The sequence below is a fragment of the Ostrea edulis genome, chromosome 1, assembly GCF_947568905.1.
Source record: "Ostrea edulis chromosome 1, xbOstEdul1.1, whole genome shotgun sequence".
In the NCBI taxonomy this organism is placed as follows: domain Eukaryota; kingdom Metazoa; phylum Mollusca; class Bivalvia; order Ostreida; family Ostreidae; genus Ostrea; species Ostrea edulis.
This window is the reverse complement of record NC_079164.1, coordinates 17,013,412-17,035,187: the sequence shown is the minus strand read 5'-3', so window position 1 is coordinate 17,035,187 and position 21,776 is coordinate 17,013,412. Positions and strand designations below refer to the sequence as shown.

General features: G+C 34.2%; 1 protein-coding gene across 3 annotated transcripts in view; it reads left to right on the top strand.

Moving 5' to 3' along the window:
• The window catches only part of LOC125662374 (sodium- and chloride-dependent taurine transporter-like), a 47,735-nt gene that overhangs the window by 1,770 nt on the left and 24,189 nt on the right, over window positions 1-21,776 (top strand). For 2 of the 3 annotated variants that reach the window (XM_048894584.2, XM_048894580.2), the window contains exons 2-3: window positions 6,402-6,590; window positions 21,329-21,460. In XM_048894584.2, the coding sequence (XP_048750541.1) occupies window positions 6,407-6,590; window positions 21,329-21,460 (316 nt within the window). In that variant the 5' untranslated portion in view covers window positions 6,402-6,406. Of the gene's footprint in view, window positions 1-6,401; window positions 6,591-9,394; window positions 13,443-21,328; window positions 21,461-21,776 lie in introns of those variants that run through there. The other variant, XM_048894591.2, reaches the window with a different exon arrangement.

Below are 21,776 nucleotides of genomic sequence, written 5' to 3'. Positions count from 1 at the left end.
CTTTTTTTCATTACAGAATATGCAGTCAAAGGCTTCCTCTCAGCGGACTACAAGTCCAGTTTGCATTTCAGCTGGATTGGTCAATCTTTGACCTACTTTTGGACTAAAAATAGGTCAGACAGTTTTCCGGGCTTTTTTCATTAAAGATACAGATACTGCCCTGCTATTTAGTCAAAGGCTTCCTCTGGGAGGAAGACAAGTGCAGTTAACATTTCAGCTGGATTGACGCACTATGACCTACAGTACTTTAGGGGTCGAAGTAGGTCAAACAGTTTTCCAGATTTGTTTTGGTATGGTCTTAAGTATTGCTCTTAAATTTAGTAACAACCTACCTTTCAGAGAAATACATAATCAGTTCACATTTCAACTTAAATGGTGCACCATGACATACTTTAGAGGTAAAAGTAGATCAAATGGTTTCCTGGACTTTTTATCATCATACTATTAGACAGATACTGGACCGACATTTTGTTTCAACCTCACTCTCAGAGAAATACATAATCAGTTCACATGTCAGATGGACTGGTGCACCATGACCCACTTTAAGGCTTTTGTATTCAAAATGTGTGCTGTATTAATTCAGAGTGCACAATATGCTTCCAGGTTGAATTTCACTGTCCGACGGGCGTATATTGTACCGTTTGCGGTACTCTTGTCATACCTTATTTCTATTTTCAGTGGAATATTTAGTTGGTTGTATATAGTGTAACGCCGCATTAAACAACATCACTCCTATGGAGACGTCACCATTCCCGGTGAAGGTCTGCAAAATTTAGACATGCGCGGCGCTTATGGTCATTGAGCAGGGAGGGATCTTTCTCGTGACACGGGAACTCGGTTTTTGAGGTCTGACCCGAAGGACCGTCCCATTTAGTTGATTGATTTTACATGTATCTTGTTTAGAGAATTTTTCACTCCTATGGAGACGTCTCGTCCGATTTAGTAGCCACTTCATTTAGTCGCCTCTTGCGACAAGCAATGAGTACTGACGACCTATTCTAGCCCGCATCCCCACAGGGACATTAAAATAGTAAATCACACAATTTTGCTTTAAAGATTTGAAGTAAAATGTGTTCAAACTTCAATCTTATGTGACTAAAGCATAGTGATTAGTGAAATCCACAACGTATTTTTCATTAATTTTACCAAAATGATAAATTTATCATGAAGTATTTTGAAAGGAAAAATCCTATAATTTCGTGAACAAAACAAGATTAGTGATGATTAATGCAGCCAGTCTACAGATATTCTTACTTCATTCACAATACAACAGCTGGCCGTTTGTCCGATCGATCGCTATAAAAGCCTCAACTAAAAATAAATTCTTGATAGAACAGCAGGTTATACACAATGTTTTTGTGGTAGCCTAAACTCAAAATAACTTCTTTTCATTGACGATGCGCGGGAAAATTATCGTTCTCAGCATTTTCCGTAGAGTCACGTGAAAAAAAATTCTTCCTTTGGAATGACCGACTTACAGCATCTTTCTGTGACATTGTGCGGGAAAATACTGTTCTCTTAAGGTCAAGTTCTACTGTCATGTTTTATGCCTATATACCTTAAAAATAAGAAATATTGTGTGATTTCATTACATGTGTTCTCTTCCTTGCAAAGTGTTCACTAAACCTACAACTGATTTCACAAAAACATAGGCGGTAGGGAGTTAAATGTTAAAGTACAAGCTAGATTTGCCAAGCCAGATTTTCTTAAATTGTGATATTTGTCTCTCAACTTTAGCAGTGTGTTTTTCTGCTTAAAAATTCCAATCAGTAGAGATGGGGAGAGGCCACTAGGCTGGCATAATATATATCATCTCATATAAAAAAAAAAAGAGGGGGGTTGCAAACCATCCACCCCTATCACATGCTTATGAAGAATATTCATAACTTATACAATCTTAAACTAACAAATATGATGTAAACTACATTACATTTACGGATAACTCCGTTTACCTGATCAGGATATTGGGCTCACGGCGGGTGTGACCGGTCGACAGGGGGTGCTTACTCCTCCTAGGCACCCGATCCCACCTCTGGTGTGTCCAGGGGTCCGTGTTTGCCCAACTATTTATTTTGTATTGTTTGTAGGAGTTATGAGATTGATCACTGTTCGTTTATCTTCACCTTTCATTTATGTATATTTTTATTTCGAAACACCCTTAGATTTATTTAAATAGTCATGATATGTGCACTTCCCTCGTGACGGCTGAGAGCCCAATACCTTATGACAATGGTGATCTGAGCATAATACATTTCTTTAACTCTCTCTCTCTCTCTCTCTAAAAGCACAAAAATTCAACTAAATTCTTTTACCTAAAGCTGTCAATAAGTTTCAAGACAAAAAAAACAAAACAAAAGATGTTTGTAAAACACATATCCCCCCCCCCCCCCATTATCATATCATGGTGCAAAATTGAAAAGGGTTATACACATGCATCATTTAATTGATAGTAGTATCATCAATTCAAATTATTGAGGAAACAATATCTTCCTATGTCAAGAGTGAATTGACCATGTGATCTAAACATCAATGGAGTCATCAACTCCTTATGTTGTACCAGTGTACCAAGTTTGGTATCAATCAAGCATATAATTCTTAAAATATAGGAGACAATATATTACTATGTCCAGTTTAACCTTTGACCTTTCTCCTGAAGATGTACCAGTGTACCAAGTTTGATGTCCGTCAAGGAAAGGGTTCTCAAAATATTGAAGACAATGTATTCCTATGTCCAGTTTGACCCTTGACCTTTGACCTCAAAATTATAAGGGTCATCGTCTTCTAAAGATATACCAGTGTGTCAAGTTTGATGTCTGTCAAGCAGAGGGTTCTCTAGACATTGACTGGTCAGTATATTCCTATATGCAGTTTGACCTTTGACTTCAAAATCAATAGGCATCACCTACTCCTTAGGATGTACCAGTGTACAAAGTTTGATGTCTGTGAAGTAAAGGGTTCTCAAGATATTGAGCGGACAGTATATTCCTATGTCCAGTTTGACCCTTGACTTTTGACCTCAAAATCATAAGGGTCATCTTCTAAAGATATACCAGTGTGTCAAGTTTGATGTCTGTCAAGCAAAGGGTTCTCTAGACATTGAGTGGTCAGTATATTCCTATATGCAGTTTGACCTTTGACCTCAAAATCAATAGGCATCACCTACTCCTTAGGATGTACTAGTGTACCAAGTTTGATGTCTGTGAAGCAAAGGGTTCTCAAGATATTGAGCGGACAGTATATCCCTATGTCCATAGTAAATTGACCCTTGACCTTTTGACCAGAAAATTAATAGGGGTCCTCTTTTACTCATAACCAACCCACATATGAAATAGCATTACGATCAAGTGAATGGTTCTCAAGATATTGAGCGGACAACATGTGGTCTACTGACCCACCGACATGTGCAAAGCAATATGCCCCTCTTCTTTGAAAGGGGGCATAATTAACTTGGTGAAATAATTGAATATTAACAAGTTCATGACGTTACATTCTGCGATAGTTGCACGGTACATATAGGTACTAATAGATATGTACCTGCAGATTACCGTGTCTTTCTTTTAATAATTGTATATTTCACAATTTCTATTGTAAAACTTATACGGTACCAATTTTGATGCACCAGATACGCATTTCGACAAACAATGTCTCTTCAGTGATGCTCAACCGAAATGTTTGAAATCCGAAATAACTATGAAGTTTTAGAGCTAAATATAGCCAAAAACAGCGTGCCAAAAAAGTGGAACCAAATTCGTCCAAGGATAAGAGCTATGCATGAGGGAGATAATCCTTAATTTTGAAATGAATTTCTAAATTTTATAACAGCAATTAAATATATGAATTTTAATTGACCATTTGTATAGTATGAATTCTATTTGTATAATTTTCCATTCCATAACTGTATATTTCTATTTCTATTCATAGTGCATGATTTTTCTATTTGTATTCTATAATTGTGACGTTTTCATACGAAAAATTCTCTCGAGGGACGTTAAACTATATACAATCAATCTTCTATATCAATATTCTATAATTATCCATTTGTATTGCTTCGTTTCATTTGTATTTAAAATTGTTTCCTTGTCCTCTATATTTCGTTATTCATGTCGTATAGTTTTCATTTGCATCGTATAATAATTCATTATTTGAATTCGTCAATACTTAACTTTGTACTATATCTACATTTCATTTATATTCGATGATATCTATACTTAGAATTGTGGATATGTTAATTTTCTTTCTGGGGAAGGCTGATGTATCTTGGTGCATGTTCCCTACTCATTTTTGGGTCACTGGGACAAATGTCTAGGTTACTTGGCAAACGAAATGGAAGTGTCATAATGTATTTGCTTATGAGATACTTACAGCCAAAAACTTGTCATAACTGGTAGTTTTTGTTCCTTAGTACATGTTGATACATGTACATCTCATCATAACTTCCCAGTCGTCAAGCCCCAAAACACATTGATCATGGACTGTTTAATATGTTTTAGATATACATTTTTATGATCTGCTACATGAAATAATGAGAAGGGGATCGAATTTATGTGGTTATATATGTTGATTATTTAAAAAGTGTGAATTTTAGTACATTTTTTGGTGTGTAACTACTATGTTTTGTATAATATGCCATGAATTATCAATTTCAAAATTAGCATTTATTAAATCTATCTTAAATTGAGAAATGCTTTCATTTGGTATCGCTATAATTGTCCGTATGGTGTATGAAATTCATAGCGTTTACGTTGTTGATTTTATCGACTTTGTCAGATTTTCTGATTGTACATGTACTCGCCAAAGTAAACAATATTGTTTGCCGAACTCAATATTTTTATGAATTAACCATATATGATAGGGCTTTTATTAAATGAACACAAACCCCACAAAGTAGGCGTACCTTGGAAGACAATGACCCTAAACATAGTAAAGGAATTGCTGAATCAGCTATTTTGTTGAGGACACCCTTAATAAAAGCATCAGTGCTTGATGATGATAAAATATTATCAAGTCATATTTGGTTTAATGTGCAGCATAAAAGAGGTACTTTTTGTGTCTGTTCAGGAATGGACTGTCTTTCTCAGTGTATCAAAAATAGCTTAAAATGCTGTATTTTGGTTTAGTAATTAAGCCAAATACGCCTTGTATAGGTAGCGCTGGATAAACAGAACCTACATTGATATTTCAATAAGATATTTTTGTAGATGGAGATACATGTAGTACCCATAAGTGATTTTCCACAAAGATTTGTTACATGTGCCCGTGGACAGCTTTGCTTGCTTGGTTTTTTTTTGACAAGCACTTGAATGAATGTTATTATACCCCACACAACGAAGTTGCGGAAGGTATAATTTTTGGACCCATTTGTCAGTCCCTTTCTTGTCAGCGCAACTCCTCCGAGACCGCTCTACAGAATTTCGTGAAACTTTGTTATTAGTAAGGATTCACTTAGTAAATGTGCATATTCCCAGGAAATTCGGATTCAGTAATTTTTCTTGGAGTTATGCCCCTTTTTAACTTAGAATTTCGAGGCTGCCTGCCCTGTTCTTGTCAGCACAATTCCTCTGAGACCGCTCAACAGAATTACGTGAAACTTTGTAGTTAATAAGGACACACTGTTTAGATGGGCATATTCCCAGGAAATCCCGATTCAATAATTTTTCTGGGAGTTATGCCTCTTTTGAACTTAAAATTTCGAGCCCGTCTGTCCTGTTCTTGCAGTAATGTATAACATTACCATTCATTATGTGAGGCATATATTGTCAAGCAATGTTGGAGCGTGGGGTATGTGAGCTTGCTCACTTTTGCTTTCTTTTATTTATTTATAGTGTTTGATTATATTTTATGATTTTATAATGCGATTCACTGTATATATGGAATCGACATACATATGTACGAATGCAAATGAGCATTGTTAATAAATAAACCGACGTCGATTTATCTAAATGTTGAGTTGAATGCCGCAGGAAGAGGTTATTTCTTCTTATAGCAAAATTTTATAGAAAATAATATAATTTGACTAGTTTGAAAATGTGTACAAAAATGTATATGCGTTCAGATGGTTAAAACTCACCACGAATAAATTCACTTGAACTGAAAGTTAACATGTACATATGTACCAAGTCTGACTAGATGTACATTTTGCACTTTGCACAAGGAATGGTAATTCTTCCTTACCCCTCTTGACGTCTGATGTGCGCCCAATATACACAGGTGCAAAATTTGCGTTTATGTATCCAACATTTGCACTATGTTAAATGCACATGTGAACTTGTTAACAATTTTAAGGATGTGTGATATTTAAATAAATCAACTCATGATCTCACCTGAAAATCCACACATCAATATGACCATTTCACTTTCAAATAGAATACATTACGATATATATCTTTCATTTATTTTATTAGAGACCATGGACGAAGAAAAGAATTCACCAGCGGAAAAGAATGACAGAGAGGTGCTCACCGTTTCGGAAGATAAACACAAGCGCGTTTTCTGGTCTGGAAAAGTGGACTTTGTTCTTGCGTGCATTGGGAATGCGGTTGGACTGGGGAATATTTGGAGATTTCCTTACTTGTGCTACAAAAATGGAGGAGGTAAAACACGAACTTTCACTATAGTAAATAAACTAGAACTAGAAAATGTGGGTCTCAAAGATTATCTCTGAAGTTTCAAATATCAAATAAGAAAAAGGTGAAGGTAACAAACAGTGAGAAGTCTCATATATCTTATGTCATGAATTTACCATGTAAGGATGTTAAGGTTACCGACCGTGTAACGTTAAATCGACACTTCACAAATCTCTTATTGTGTCGCAAAAATCCATGTCGCTACGTTGATGTTCATTGGTTAAACGAAATTAGAAATATTCAATATACCAGAAAGGACCCCCTTTTATTGTCACATAATTATCGTATCGTCATGTGACCCGATATTTATATATACTAAATTCCATGCAATAAATCAATTTGTAGCAATTGGAATATCCAATAGCATTGAAGATAAAATAGTTAGAAATTTAAAGTGTAGCAAGATTTTCATAAACAAGGCTTGGGATTTCAAACTATTCCTCATCAAAAATATTTAAATGTCGAACATCGTAAAATTGAAAGTTACGCAAACAATGATCGATTAGAACAGGACCAAATAATCCCTACTTTTTAAATCAAGATTCACAGCTACATGTTTCTTCTCCGGTTTCATGCAAAATATCAGCAAACGACCCTCATCCTTCACATATGACAAGCAGATTTTCACATACAATTAATTGTCTTATTCTAAATGCCTATATGCACATTAAGAGAGGTTTCAATGTCATAGTATGTAACATCCAAGCAGTCAATTTGTAGGTATCTGCCACGAGTTGACATCCTTGACAACAATTCATTGTTTGAAAACGACTCGTATTTAAAGTTTACAAATTCATTGAGTTATTCATGAAGTTCATCACAATATATCAATTACTGCCGCTGTGGTCTAGATGTTATCTTCAGAGCGTTCGCACCCCCCCCCCCCCCCCCCCCCCCAATGCGGAAGGACGGAGGTCGAATCCCGCCGCGACAGACATAAGACATTAAAACAGGTAGGAAAAGTTCCATCACCAAACTCTCGGCATCAGGTGTGAATGCTTAAGACTTTTTGGAAGAGTTGTCTGCCCTTTTTAAAAATAAGAAAAATCTAATTTTCTAAAAATGTGTGTGGTCAATGATTAATTTTATTTCATAAATTCATAAAAAGAAAGTGTATGTAACTTTCTACCAAGAGATTAATATGAAAATATGATTTGTTTTTAAAATATTGTAATAAAACATGCTTTTCCCATATATTTCAATGTTAAATTCTTGATGAAATAAATCAAGCCGTAAACAAAATTTAGAAAATTCCTATGGTGGATTATTTTTATTTGGTGAACCCTTCAAAATGATACCATGATTACAAGTATTCCACCATCCATTTATTAGATACGAAATATGGTCATTATACATTGAATACCTTAAATGGCCTCACGTGCTTCAGGGGAATCCCAACATAATGTAAATAAATCAGACGCAAGTGTCTAACTTTTAAGACTGAAAGAGTGTAAACAACAATTACTAAGAGGTATTTGATAATTTTATTTCTCTTAAACTCATGGCAAGGTACTGTTGTAACAAAATACACAGCTTTACAAAGATAAGACCACCGATGATCTGAACACGTGATTGGTAATTGAAATGGCCGAGTGACAGTTGTTTGTGAACACCGATTATAAATCAAACAATTCTGGTTAAAACAGATGAAATAATATATGATATGTCGTACAGCATCATGAATACATACAAGCGATGATTTAACAGCATTTTTACAAGGTACAAAAGATTTGTCGAAATTCGGCCATACAACTTTAAAGGAGTTATGAGATTGATCACTGTTTGTTATCGTCACCTTTCATAAAACGTCGTCGATATATCTAACTGTCGAGTTGAAGGCCACAACAATGGATTATTTCTTCTCATGTAGAAACTTTTGAATACATTTTGCCTCATAAGGTCAGCTAACTAAATAACACAATTCATGTCCATGGGTATACCAGCGGACTGTTGGAAGCTTTGATCACCAAAGACTATAAAGGCATTGTCAATGAAGAACTCCAGCATCATTTTAATAAATAATGGCAAATGCTTTCCATATCATGTCATGTACAATGATATGTCAACATTCATGTACCAAACAACAACTATTAACGTTTATTTCGTAATTAAGTATTTAATTTTCTATAATGGACATAAGGACGAATCGTTTCATTTTTCTTCCGAACTAGCACGATTGATGATGTCCATGGGGGAATTTTACTTTGATATTATTCTTTGTTCTTCCAATTGCTTGATTTCTTTCCTTTCTTCCTCTGCAAATGTTATGGGGACTCGACGTGGTGGATGATTGGTTAGTCTTGCGTTTCCTGTGTCTACGGTGTGATCTGCAAGGTGGGTGAGTCCAATATCATTACATCTCCGGAGCATGTATCATGAATTCTAACCAGAACGTTTATCCATAGCCTTTCTTCTGCTGTTCTCTCTTTACATTATATAACTCCGCTAAATGATATGGAACTGGTACATCTTATCAATCAATGTATTTGTTATTGGAATATATTTCTTCTATCGTACTTGTGGAATCTTTTCCGATTCTTCTCATAGAATGAAAGTTCTTCGAATCTCTTCCCGTTTGCATTTATTTCAGTAGAAATGTAAATTCGACTGCTTCTCCAAGAACAGAATCTTGTTTGATGATTAAATCTATTGGAAATGGATTCGTTTCTCTAACCTGAGCTGTCACGTTCTCTTCCATGTTGGCCACACATGGCGCCGGATCATGAGCAGGGAATTTTCATTTTTTATAACACATTTGAATCCACTTTATTTTTATTCCTTTCTACAAAAACATTAATAATGGTTTCACATGAGCCAGGAATTGTAAAATCATCATCAAATCTACCTTTTCTAGTCATCTGAGAATTTCCAATTTTAATACAAGGAATTTCAAGGTTTGAATGTCTTAATTTAATCCTTCCCTCTCAAAGGAGTATATCAGCAGATCCATTAATAGTAGTTTGAAGAATATGCATTCCTAGGATCCCTTCATCAGCAACCATGGCTTCATATATGTACTTTAAACTTCCCTAATTTAAAATCAAAACAAGACTTCTCTAATTCAACCATGGGTGTTTCACATGCACCAGTCAATTTTGCTGTTGGGTGCAATGTAGGCCTCTGACTTTCTGGTATTTTCCAGTAAACACGGTCTGAAATATCAGTCTTTGTGCACCCGTATCAGTCGTAAGAACTATTTTAATTCCTAGTACTTTGTCTCTAATGTATAAACCATTGTCAATTGTTTTCCTCTTACAATTTCCTTTACTGAATCATTTTGTACAATTAATTGATTAACATTCTCTTTTATTTCAGATTGGCTGATTTCATTAAGGGTCTGTTTTCGGACACTCGGGTCGATCCCCATTTAATTTAATTGTAATGGCACGGAAATGCTGGCTTGTAATTCATTCCCGTATGTATTCATTTAACTTTCAGATATATCTCTCCTTTGGTTTATCTTGACTGCGGATAACTCCGTTTACCTGATCAGGATATGGGGCTCACGGCGGGTGTGACCGGTCAACAGGGGATGCTTACTCCTCCTAGGCACCTGATCCCACCTCTGGTGTGTCCAGGGGTCCGTGTTTGCCCAACTATCTATTTTGTATTGCTTGTAGGAGTTATGAGATTGATCACTGTTCGTTATCTTCACCTTGCATGCTGACTGGATTATAGGAGGTCTTTGAAGAATATTTATTTCTGATATAACCCTTGTATATTCTGCTCAATTTACGAACTGTTTTTCATACCTTGGATGTCTAGTCTTGGTTGCCGGAAGTTTATATGAAGTCAGTATGAATTCTGATCTGGTATTTTAGTATAGTTTTCCTGTGGTATCATTTGCGAATATTTCTGTCCATGAGCTCTATTGTTAAGACGAAGTTATTTGGATGGATGTTTTTGAATTTCTAAACAGCTGATAACATATTTTTGCTTCACGTCCATGCTTATTACAGTACTGACATTGCAGTTTACTTTTATCATCTTTCCGTACATCCATTTCTTCAATATGCTTTTTTATTTCCTCTCTCTCCTATTCTCGAGTTTTTGTCTTATTATGGTTACGTTCCTTTTGGATCTTCCCATTCTTCTTTAGAGAAACCGTCTTTCTTTCGTTCAATCTCTGTGCCACTTTTCAAGTTGGTGAGGATATGACATCATCGTAATGTTCACTGCCTGTAATACTTTCTGAAACTTGAATTGCAGTCCACTTGATCTACCGATATGTTTCCAGCCTGGTCTTCCTTCCTGTCTCCTCAAACACCACCATGTAGGATACTGCTTCACCAATGTTCTTGGGTTATTTATGGTACTGAACTTCAAAACTTGCTTTCATATTTCGTAATCCATCCTAAAATCTCAATAGGTGATAAGTTTGTGTTGCATTGTCTCGGTTTGTGTGAGCTTTTACGTTCAGACGTTTGAGATCCGCTGCATAATATCATTGATTCACCAGGGTTTTGTCCTCGTCTACTAAACTGTGCAGTTTCGATATATTTGATACACAATTACCCAGTTCTTCAAACACTTGTGGTTATTTCACCTTGTTCTTCTTGGGAACTGACCGGAAATGAAATACCCAGCTTGTCTTTAAAACCAAGGTGGCATTTTGTTTTGCCTAACATTTGTTGACAATGTTTTTCAAAAGTATTGATCCAGGCTTCCAATGTTCTTTTCCTGTGAAATTATGGATTCTAACTACTTGGATTGTCTCATCCTGTGTAGTACATATAGTTATATCTATTCTCAAGCTTTCATTACTCTCTGTCTATTCTGCTGAAGAGATCTCATCTGATTCTGAATTAGGTTTCTTGTACTCCTTACTTTTGAATAGCATCCTATATGTTGCTGGCCGAATAAAGTTTTCTGGTTTATCATTAGGGTTGTGTTCCATCGGTTTGTGAAGTATTTGTTGGTTCAATTGCATGACTTTTGGGCCAACTGCATATTTTCGTTAATGAAGTTTCTTGTCAGCAAAGGAGATTTGTTTTCTTTTCTTTCTTCTACATGTACCACTTTCTCTAATGCTAAGGACACTGACTTCACCGTTTCAGTCGGATTGTTTTTGTTCTTGTCTTCTAGTCTTGATGTAGACGCCTAAAGAGATCTGATAATGTTACAATTCTCCAATATTTCTTGAATACAGTAAACCTCCACTCTGCGACTTTATCCAGTAAGGGTGTATCTTGATCATTGGCTAAGTCTCTGTCATCTCTCCTTAGTTTTCGATTCTGATCTTTGTTGTCTTCTTTGTCCAGCTTTTTAGGACCTTCAGCACTGAAAATGCCCACATCACCATAACCCTTTTCATTACAGGCACGAAAAGAAAAATTCCGGTAGCTTCGTTGTGTACTATTTCTCAGCATTTTATTTCTTCATCATAGCTATTTAATTTATGGACTTTAATGACCACGTGATTTATTTTTCTAGCATCAATTTAGTTAACTTTGAGAAGACGTAAAAATTTGTGATTTATTTATAGCTAAGGAGACGTAAGAATTCGAATCTTCAAACCAATATATAGGAAAATATACTGATCCCACCACTGACACCAAATATCATATAACATCTAAGCGGTCGCTTCTTAAGTAGGTGGCAATAGTTGTCTTCCTTGGTGTACATACTTTATTGGGTTATTTATAACTCAGGTGAAGTTGGATGCCTAAAAGTGAAATTAAAGCCAAGTTCTTCAATATAGTTGTAATAATGAGTCTTACAAACGGAGACAACTTTGTTACAAGTTTTGTCAGTTGTCGCCAGTACATATTCCTCACGTAACATGTCTGATTCATTACTTCTGGTTTACTAAACACGGAAATACAGATGGTGTGCATTTTTGTTTCAGTGTGTCTTATACGAGATTTCCATTTTCCTCTTATACTCTTTATCTATTCTGACAAAATGTCAAAGTCTTCCTCTTGGTATATAGCCCATCGTCTGGCATTTTCAACACAATACATAAAGTTGTGTCGGCAATTAAACGACCGCAGTTCCCTGGCTTTGGGACATTTTAAAATGAATGATTTCAGGCCGCCATTTTCAATTACGTTTACATCACCAGTAATGCCATGTCCATCTGGACTGAAGTTGAAAGAAGAAGGACATATGGAAGGATGTTGTTAAAGATGGTCTGTATATTTGTAAGGAAAAATAGTATGTAGACTTGAAATATGATGGCGTACGTTTTATTTCTGATCAAAAACAGTGCTTGTATTGACAGCATCTATTCCTTTGTGTGTAAATTAATGCAGTTTAAGAAACCGACGGCGTGATTCGGAAAAAATGTTCATCCGTAAGCGGCGGGGTTTTTTGTAAATTGCAGTTGAAGGAATCGTTCGACAGCTTGAAACGAAAGATTTTTCATTCGTAAAACGAGGCGTTTTAATAATATATCAAATCAACATCAAATTAAAGGTGAATGTTGTTAGTAGCTAAAGCGTTGTCGATGGATGTAATTATCGACGGTGTTACTCGGAATTTGTTTTATCTGTGACACGCGGTGATTCAGCGTTGTATAGAATCGACATATCAATGAATATTGTTCATAGAGAAAACGCCGTTTATATACATTTATCTATATGTCGAGTTAAAGAATATGACAAGTACAGTCCTATTCTTTTATTCAAACAAAATACCTATTGTATGCTACTTGAAAAATAAAATACAGTACTTATATTGATCATGTCATTTGTTTCAACATATATTGTAATATGATATGCTATTATCGAAAGGTTAGAGCACAGAATAACAATATTCTGGAGATAGCCATTGCCACCTCAGAGTTCATAAAGTACCTCCCCACAGCCTTGTGCTGAGGTAAAGTACTCTCCTGGAAATAGCCATTGATTACCCTTTATATTTATCAACATATAGAATAGATTGGAAAGGAATGATGTAATGTACTTATCACGCCATCATACGTTTTATCAATATTACAGATCCTCAGTACTATACATTTTATATTCATAAAACTCCTTTTTAGTTCTTACAAGTTTATTGTTATTTCGGATTTCCAAAATTTCGGCTTGAGCATCACTGAAGAGATATTATTTTGTCGAAATGCGCATCTGGAACATCAAAATTGGTACCTTATAAGTTTTACATGAAGCGTGTTGATAAAATGGGTAGTGAAAACCGGGCCGGGTCACCTTAAAAAGCTTCGTACCCGATTTCTTTAGCTTGTTCGTGGATATATCATTGTTTGTTTTGAAACTTACAGAATATATTCTCAGTGATACATTTAGTCTTCGGCACAAATTTTAGCACATGATATCACCAACAGATAAAGAATGCAATGATTGTGTAAAATCGGGTTGGTAAAATGGGTAGCGAGAGTATAACACACATTGTTGCATATTTTCTGTGAATTATGCATCTGCTGGAAAACTTGTATTTGTTCAATTCATGGAGTTTAATTTGATACTCAATGCGTTATTTGGCAATTCATATGTCTTTCATTTTCCTTATCGGCGATTTGTTCTAATCCAGATGAAAAGAAAACAGGATGCGGTTGACCGACGTCGGCGTTATTTATTCCGATTTAGTTGCTAATGTTTCGATTCTGGTCTTAAAAATTTATCGATTGATAAATTCTGCATATTTCATGTATATTTAAACTGAAGATAATGTTTTAAAAGGAGCACCTGGAGAGCAATTATGTACACTAATTAAAATTTTAAGTGTGGTGGAGAAAGCTGAATAATTTAGAGTCAGGTAGATCATTACTGTATACACTCGCCTATAAGTCGGATTTTTGGGAGTTAAAAATTGGTTCAAAACTCACTATCCGACTTATAGGCGAGTCCTCAGAAAACTAGCATTTTTCTGGACAGGGTAATGCAGAGTATTTTTTAAACAACTTCGTACTCCGACGATTATCATGATTAACGTTGACTGGACATATTATATTATTCATGTATTCTAAGATTATAAGTACAAGTAATTACATATTTTAATGATTTTATTCATCGTAAGTGTATATTATTGAAATTGATTTGTTGAGAAAAGGATTAAATATCAGCGCATTTCACAAAATATTATTGAAACAGGGGTGAAACAGAGGTGAAAATGTTAGAAATTGTCAAACGATTCTTGAAAAAAGTTATGATACCGACTTATAAGTGGGTCAATGGCAAATCCCTCCAAAATATACAACCGACTTATAGGCGAACCGACTTATAGGCGGGTGTATACCGTAGGAGAATAAGATTATTTAAATTGCATCCTTGTGAGATCAAAGTGATATCCATTTATAATTAGTAATTGAAGGGAATTTGCATTACGTTCAGGATTCGTCGAAGATGAAAGTGATGGCTAACAACCTCATTTTATTCGGGATTTTAATATTCGGCTAGGGTTACCCGTGTCCGGTTTCTTTTTGACCCGGATTTTAGTTATTAATAATCGTAAAAATAAAATATATAAGACTCGATTAATAGGTACTGCAGCGATCTAGTGATATATTATAATATTTATGGAAATCATCTGTAGTTTCATTGTTGTGTCACATATATCAAATTTATTCACAGAAAGATGTGTATTTATCATTTTATCAGCCTTGAAATAAATCATCGTTGATAGTTTCACAACAAAGCTTATGCCGCAATGTTTGTAGCGAAGGTCCAATGCATCATCCAGATAGGGATTAAGAAGTTTCACATCAAACGAAAATAAATTAAGGAAGAAAATATTCAGGTTACGAAGGTGACCCGGTCCGACCCGGTTTTCACAACCCATTTACCAACTATCTAATATTAAGATCAATAAATGACTAACGAAAATTGTATTTTACAATCTTTTTGTTCTCTTAAGAGGGTGTCCATTATGATATCAGGCAGAGCTCGGCACATGTTATCTCTCAGATTTTCATGAAACTTTGTGCACAGGTTCCTACTGACCCCAATATGAAATTTGCCAAATAAAAAGTTTCTATCATGTATAGTTTGGGTTCAACATGGAAAAACAACTTTGAGATAATTTTCGGTGCAAAAAGGTCACGAAATATTGGAAAAAAGTGCTATGTTTGAACAGCTCTAAAATGTCATATAACTAAAAAATAGAGAAAAGCAATATTTTATATGTTAGATATACACTATATGCAATAACTAAGAGGGTTTTTGTGTGTATATTCATCCAATGAATGAATTTATTAATTGTTAAAATTGCACATATTTCACACCAATATATTTTACAAAATAATGATCAAAATATAAGATCTCACAAAACCCAATACAATGTCTCAAAAGAAATAGATTATGTATAACCAGAAACTTGAAGAGGTGTATTTCAAGTTACAAAAATAAATCAGTGGGAAAAGCAAGGTTTGATGGTGAAAAGTTGAACTGAAATCTCAAAATTTTCAATAAGTGCAAAAAGGTCAACTACTTAAATGATGATTGTTGAACTACATAAATAGAAATAAATATGAAGTAGATATAACAAATCAATGATTAAATGATTAAAATTCATGAAAAATTACTAGAACATATGAACATTCAGAAATAAATTTCATGTCTTTGTATACATTCTACATAATAAAGGCAAAAAAAAAAAATGCCTATGTAATTCATTGTATAAAATTTTACAATGTTGATTTTTAGAGGTCATTTCTGACACAGGATTTGAGATAATAGTCAATTAATTAACACACATATATGAAGTTAAAATTATCAGTAAATCAAATTTTAATAAATTGCCTATCATGAAGAATCTAAATTCATTCACTCACATTACAAACTTGACATTGGCAGATCCCGAGGGGGTTGGGGGGAGGGGTAGAAAACACCCTCTCCTTTTCTCTGGGACATCTAGATAGTTATTTAGCATTAACCAGAAATTTTTTGACTCTCTTGTAAAGCATTTCCCTTTGCATTCATGAAAAACATGCCATATTCCATTTTCTGCCTACATCAGATTGGCAGACTTGCTTTAATGCATGTTTACTCTGATGCTGAAATATATATTGACCACTTCCAGATACACAAAATGTTTGTTGAATTTTACCCATTGACAGAAAATGTTCATAAAGTATCTTCAACTGATGCATAAAAGGTTACATGTAACTAGCAATCAATAATAAACATATTTACTTTATCAATTCATCGGATATGACCTAATGCAGATTTTAGATCATTTTTCTGGAACCCCCCCCCCCTTTCAAATCACTGTCTCTGTCTCTGTTTAACAAATGACAATAAACAAATCATGTCTTAATGCCTGGTACTTAGTAGCATGGTTTGCAAAGTAAGAGCTAGTGCATATTTCTGACATTTGTTACAAACAAACTTTTCCCCTAGAAATTATGAAAATTGGCACTGAATTTATATTGATACATGTATATTAACAATTGATACATTTCACAGTATGGAATCTTATTTTGCCACCCCACCACTCTCTTCTAATTTATGTCTAATGCCATAGCAGTGTTTCTTTTGAATATTGGTTCACAAACAGGAATAAAATTTGTCACTTCAAAAATTGAAATATGCTGCAACCATAGAGTTAAAGTAGTGGTCATCATTTGATTATCTTTGTCAGCTGCAAAGTGTTTCTGTGAAATAACTGTCAACATATCTAGATTGAAGTGGAGCTATGAGTTCTGCAATTCCCCTTATAACTTCACAAGTCTTTTGTCTGTAGTAATTCTGTGTTCTCTCCAAAGCCTCTTCCTATCTTGGACTCAGCTGAGATCTAAATAACAACAGTTGTGTAAATTAATGGAAATAAAATGATGAACATGTTTAAATAGCACTGTAAGCAATGCACTAAGAAAGTCAAGATCATATGTTTGATATAGTCTCAAGGTCAAAGGTCATGATATAAAATTAATTCTGGTCATTAGGCATTTCATGTGAAACAAACTAACCCAATACCTTATCCCTCAAGATATAACAGATCTGGTAATAATGAATGTTTTTCAAAAGTAGGTCAACATGGTCAAAGTCAGAAGTTCAAAAGTAAAGCTCTTTTCATTAGTAATCTATAATATGTGAAATATATATCAAACCCCAATCCAAAGTGGCTGAGAAACTATATACCAATTTAAAGTTTTTGAAAATCATGCTATTTTAAAGACTAAGGTCAGGTACTAAATTAAAAGTCTGGTAATAAAGAATATACATATTTTGTATATCTTTATGTAAAATATCAATATAATAAAATCTGGGTTAAACTTCAAAACCAAGGTCACAATATCAAACAGCATGGTATCAAATGAAAGTTCTTGCCATAAGATATCTAAATACTAAACATAAAAGGCTAGACTACCTTATATATAGTTCAGGAGAATTGCCTACTGTAGGTTATATTTTGTTAAAAGTAGGCCAAGCACAAAAGTAAAAAAAAAAAAAAAATTGATATCAAAAGAAATGTCTTATTATGCAAGGTGAAGATAACGAACAGTGATCAATCTCATAACTCCTACAAGCAATACAAAATAGATAGTTGGGCAAACACGGACCCCTGGACACACCAGAGGTGGGATCAGGTGCCTAGGAGGAGTAAGCATCCCCTGTTGACCGGTCACACCCGCCGTGAGCCCCATATCCTGATCAGGTAAACGGAGTTATCCGCAGTCAAAATCAGTGTGCCAAAATAATAAGGAATAAAAATATGAGAGCCTTATTACTAACATGAGCAAGTTCCAGACAGATATCCAACCCCCATCTCTAACCATTCTTATGTTATTGTCAAAGTTAAAGTTTTTATATTCTACATGTATGTCTGTCAAGTGAGTTAAAACAAAAGGATTGTGACATCATAACATTGGATGCCTTTGGTCAGGATTTGTCTCAAGAAATATACATGTCAAATGTGGAATTAAGCTCTTATCTGTAATAGTTCTAAACTTACATAATTTATGAATTATGACAATATGACAAGGTCAGATGTACCATGTTCTGAATTTAAAATCTTTTGATTGAAATAAATAAATATAATCACTGATACAGTCTGATAATTGGTTTGCAGTAGGGGTGATTTGACTATAATTATTTTCCAAATCTGTAATGAAATGGGCGTTGTATTCATTATCGAGCTTTGGTAATTGGTATATACATGTATGTCACACTAATACACTTTAGTACCTGTGTGCATGCAAATAAATCATCAGATTTTGTGTCATGTTAAACCATCTGAATTTTATAATCCATTCAGCTTAAATTTAGAGAAATTAATGATAATCAACCTGTAACACACACCCCACCCCCACCCCCACACACATAATGGTTCTTATAGTTGCATAATTACATGAATAAATATATATCATTATTTTTTTTATATTTATTATTCGGTTTTTGTCACATACATACATGTACATATACTACCCTCTCACACTGATTCATTCATCCTTTAATAGTTATTAAATCTAGGAATCCAAAAAACAAACACATGGGAAAAGTAGCTAGTAAAAAAAAAATCAGTCAAAAATAATCTGATATAATTTTAATATATATTATTTTTTATGCATGCATGCTGATATGTACATAGCTTGCAGGACAATAAACACTTTTCACCACTTTCATCTTGTTTTTGTGTGATTCTATTGTTTCTTACTTCAATGATTTGTGGATAAACATTGTGTTGTAGTACAGATTTTAAAAATCCCTACATTAACACCCCCCCCCCCCCAGATTGATTTAATGTTTTTTTTTTACTGTGGGGATTTATCATTTTAATCATTATTATTTTAAAAAGAATCATTTCATCAAATGAATTGTTTGCATTGACACATCATGAGAACTTGCATCAAAATTGTCTAGCAATCAAAGACAGTTTTCAAAGAAAAATAACAGAGAAAATTCGACATTTATACTTACCACTTCCAACGGGAACAAATATTTCCCTTGAAACATTGAAGTTTACTGCTCTGTCTGCTTTACACTTTCCTTTGTGTAGTAGATAACAACATTTGGTGGTGGTTGCCTCCAGTAAATCCCAAAAGAATCGCAATGACCTCGGCATACTAGTAAGCATCTGCACCGTGCAGTTAAACTTTTACGTCGAATTCGAAGTACCCCGATCTGTACAGCAGGGGGTCAATCTAGGTTGAATATTACACGCAGTTCCAACTTTAAAATATCTTGAATATCCACTTATGTCTTTTGAACAATTATTAAGGATTGACAAGTCCCTAAAATAAGGACCACTCCTAGAAAAACTTCACGTTTCTATCACTTGTCAGCCATATCTGTTTACCCACGAAACTTTGATAAGGTCCGGGCTGAATATTTATTTTTCACCATCAAATTTAAAAAAAAATTAATTCCACGTTTACACTTGATAAAAAAAATCGAGATAAGTGAAAAATGTTCTAAATAAATACTGTTTTCTTCGAAAATTACAATTTATGCAAGTTTCGGATCATTTTACATTTTTTACGCCAAGGGAGGTAACTCAAATTACTGGCTTTTTGGCTACTTCTGTCAGTAAATGCTCAACAACAGCATTGTTTCCCAGCAATTTTATTGTTTCATCTTAATTATTAAGGAATTTCCTTCAAATATTGTTTATACTTTCTGGACAAATTTTATTGTATTGGGTATTATTTAACTTTACAAAATGATCATTTTCTATAGATTATATAGTGTCCTCGAATTTATGAAATAGGCCAAGTTTTGGCATCTAACAATGTTTTTTGTGAAATTCACTTTACATACGATAAAATTGGCGTATGACCTTAACTTTTATTGGGTATGAATAAAATTTTGGGGAATTGCATGTGCCAGCCGTATTATAGCTACTGCCTGCTATCTCCGTGGACGGCCTCTTAATTGTAAAAACAAATCGCAATGTGTTTCAAAGTAAAATCTAATTAGGAACCTTTCTGCCATAACTATCGTACGTATATGCTGTTAAAACACGATGTTTAGCATTAAAACATTTCATTTCATTTACATGGAAAAAGTGAAGATAACGAGCAATGATCAATCTCATAAACCCTATAAAGAATACAAAACTGAGAGTAGTATTAATAAGTATACCCATCGAAAGAGCAGAGGTGGAATCAGGTTCACAGGAGGAATAATCATTCTCTGTTAACCGGTTACATATATAATCTACAATTTATGTGAGAATGATTATTTACCTTGCGTAATAATTAAAATCATTAGAGTGTGATGTAATGGAGTCTATATTGGATATACACAACATAGATTTCCCCCAGTCATTCTCAAATTCTTTGCTATTATAGTTTGAATTCTTTTTGATTGGAAATATGCATAAAATCCATTGTTATGAATACACCAGTATGCCATTTGAGATTGATCACTGTTCGTTATCTTCACCTTTCATACGTTGACATACTTTTGCGTGGTTTAAAATATGATTGAAATTCATGCTTTTACTATTTGAAAATAGCCTTCGTTAATTTTGCTATATTTTGCATTGACAGGTAAATAATTTGTGTACGAATGTAGATTCATACTATCGAAAATAATTGACAGAAATGTTCATAGAGAACTATGAAATCAGCCATACATCTACATGTCACAATTCTTTAACACAACAAAAAAGATTGTCTAGATATGGACTATTTTCTATATCAAACTATAAGGTGAAATGTAAATACGCGTGAATTTAAATTAATATTCTTCAAAGATTGGATAAAGAGCAGCATTACATGTATGTACACTTGATATATTATATTCTCCATTACTAGATATATTACAACTTCTCAGTTCAATGTCTTTGATTTGTTGTTTTAGGGGCGTTTCTGATACCTTATTTCATCATGATTGTCTGTGGAGGACTGCCCATCATGTTGCTCGAGTTTGGCCTAGGTCAATACATGTCGAGAGGAGGTCTAAAATGCTGGGTCATCTGTCCACTGTTTCAAGGTGTGCCTACCAGAAGATTCTTTTTCACAAATCTATGCTTGCATGAGTAATCAAAATATCAATTTAGCATTTTGTTCAAATGAATTATATTTGCTTTGAAGGTATATTACTTTTACACATTTGATCGTTGAAACGTCATCCATTCATTACTGTACTTTAAAGACGTTTTGATTAGTGTGTTCATTAGTTGACAATTATACAGATTTCATTCGAAGATATTCAATCCTTTTTCTAAGATGAAAAATTCTGACGCTTAATTTGCATAGTTCCATTATTGAAATTTAGTAAAGTACAGTTGTAGAAAATGGTATACAAA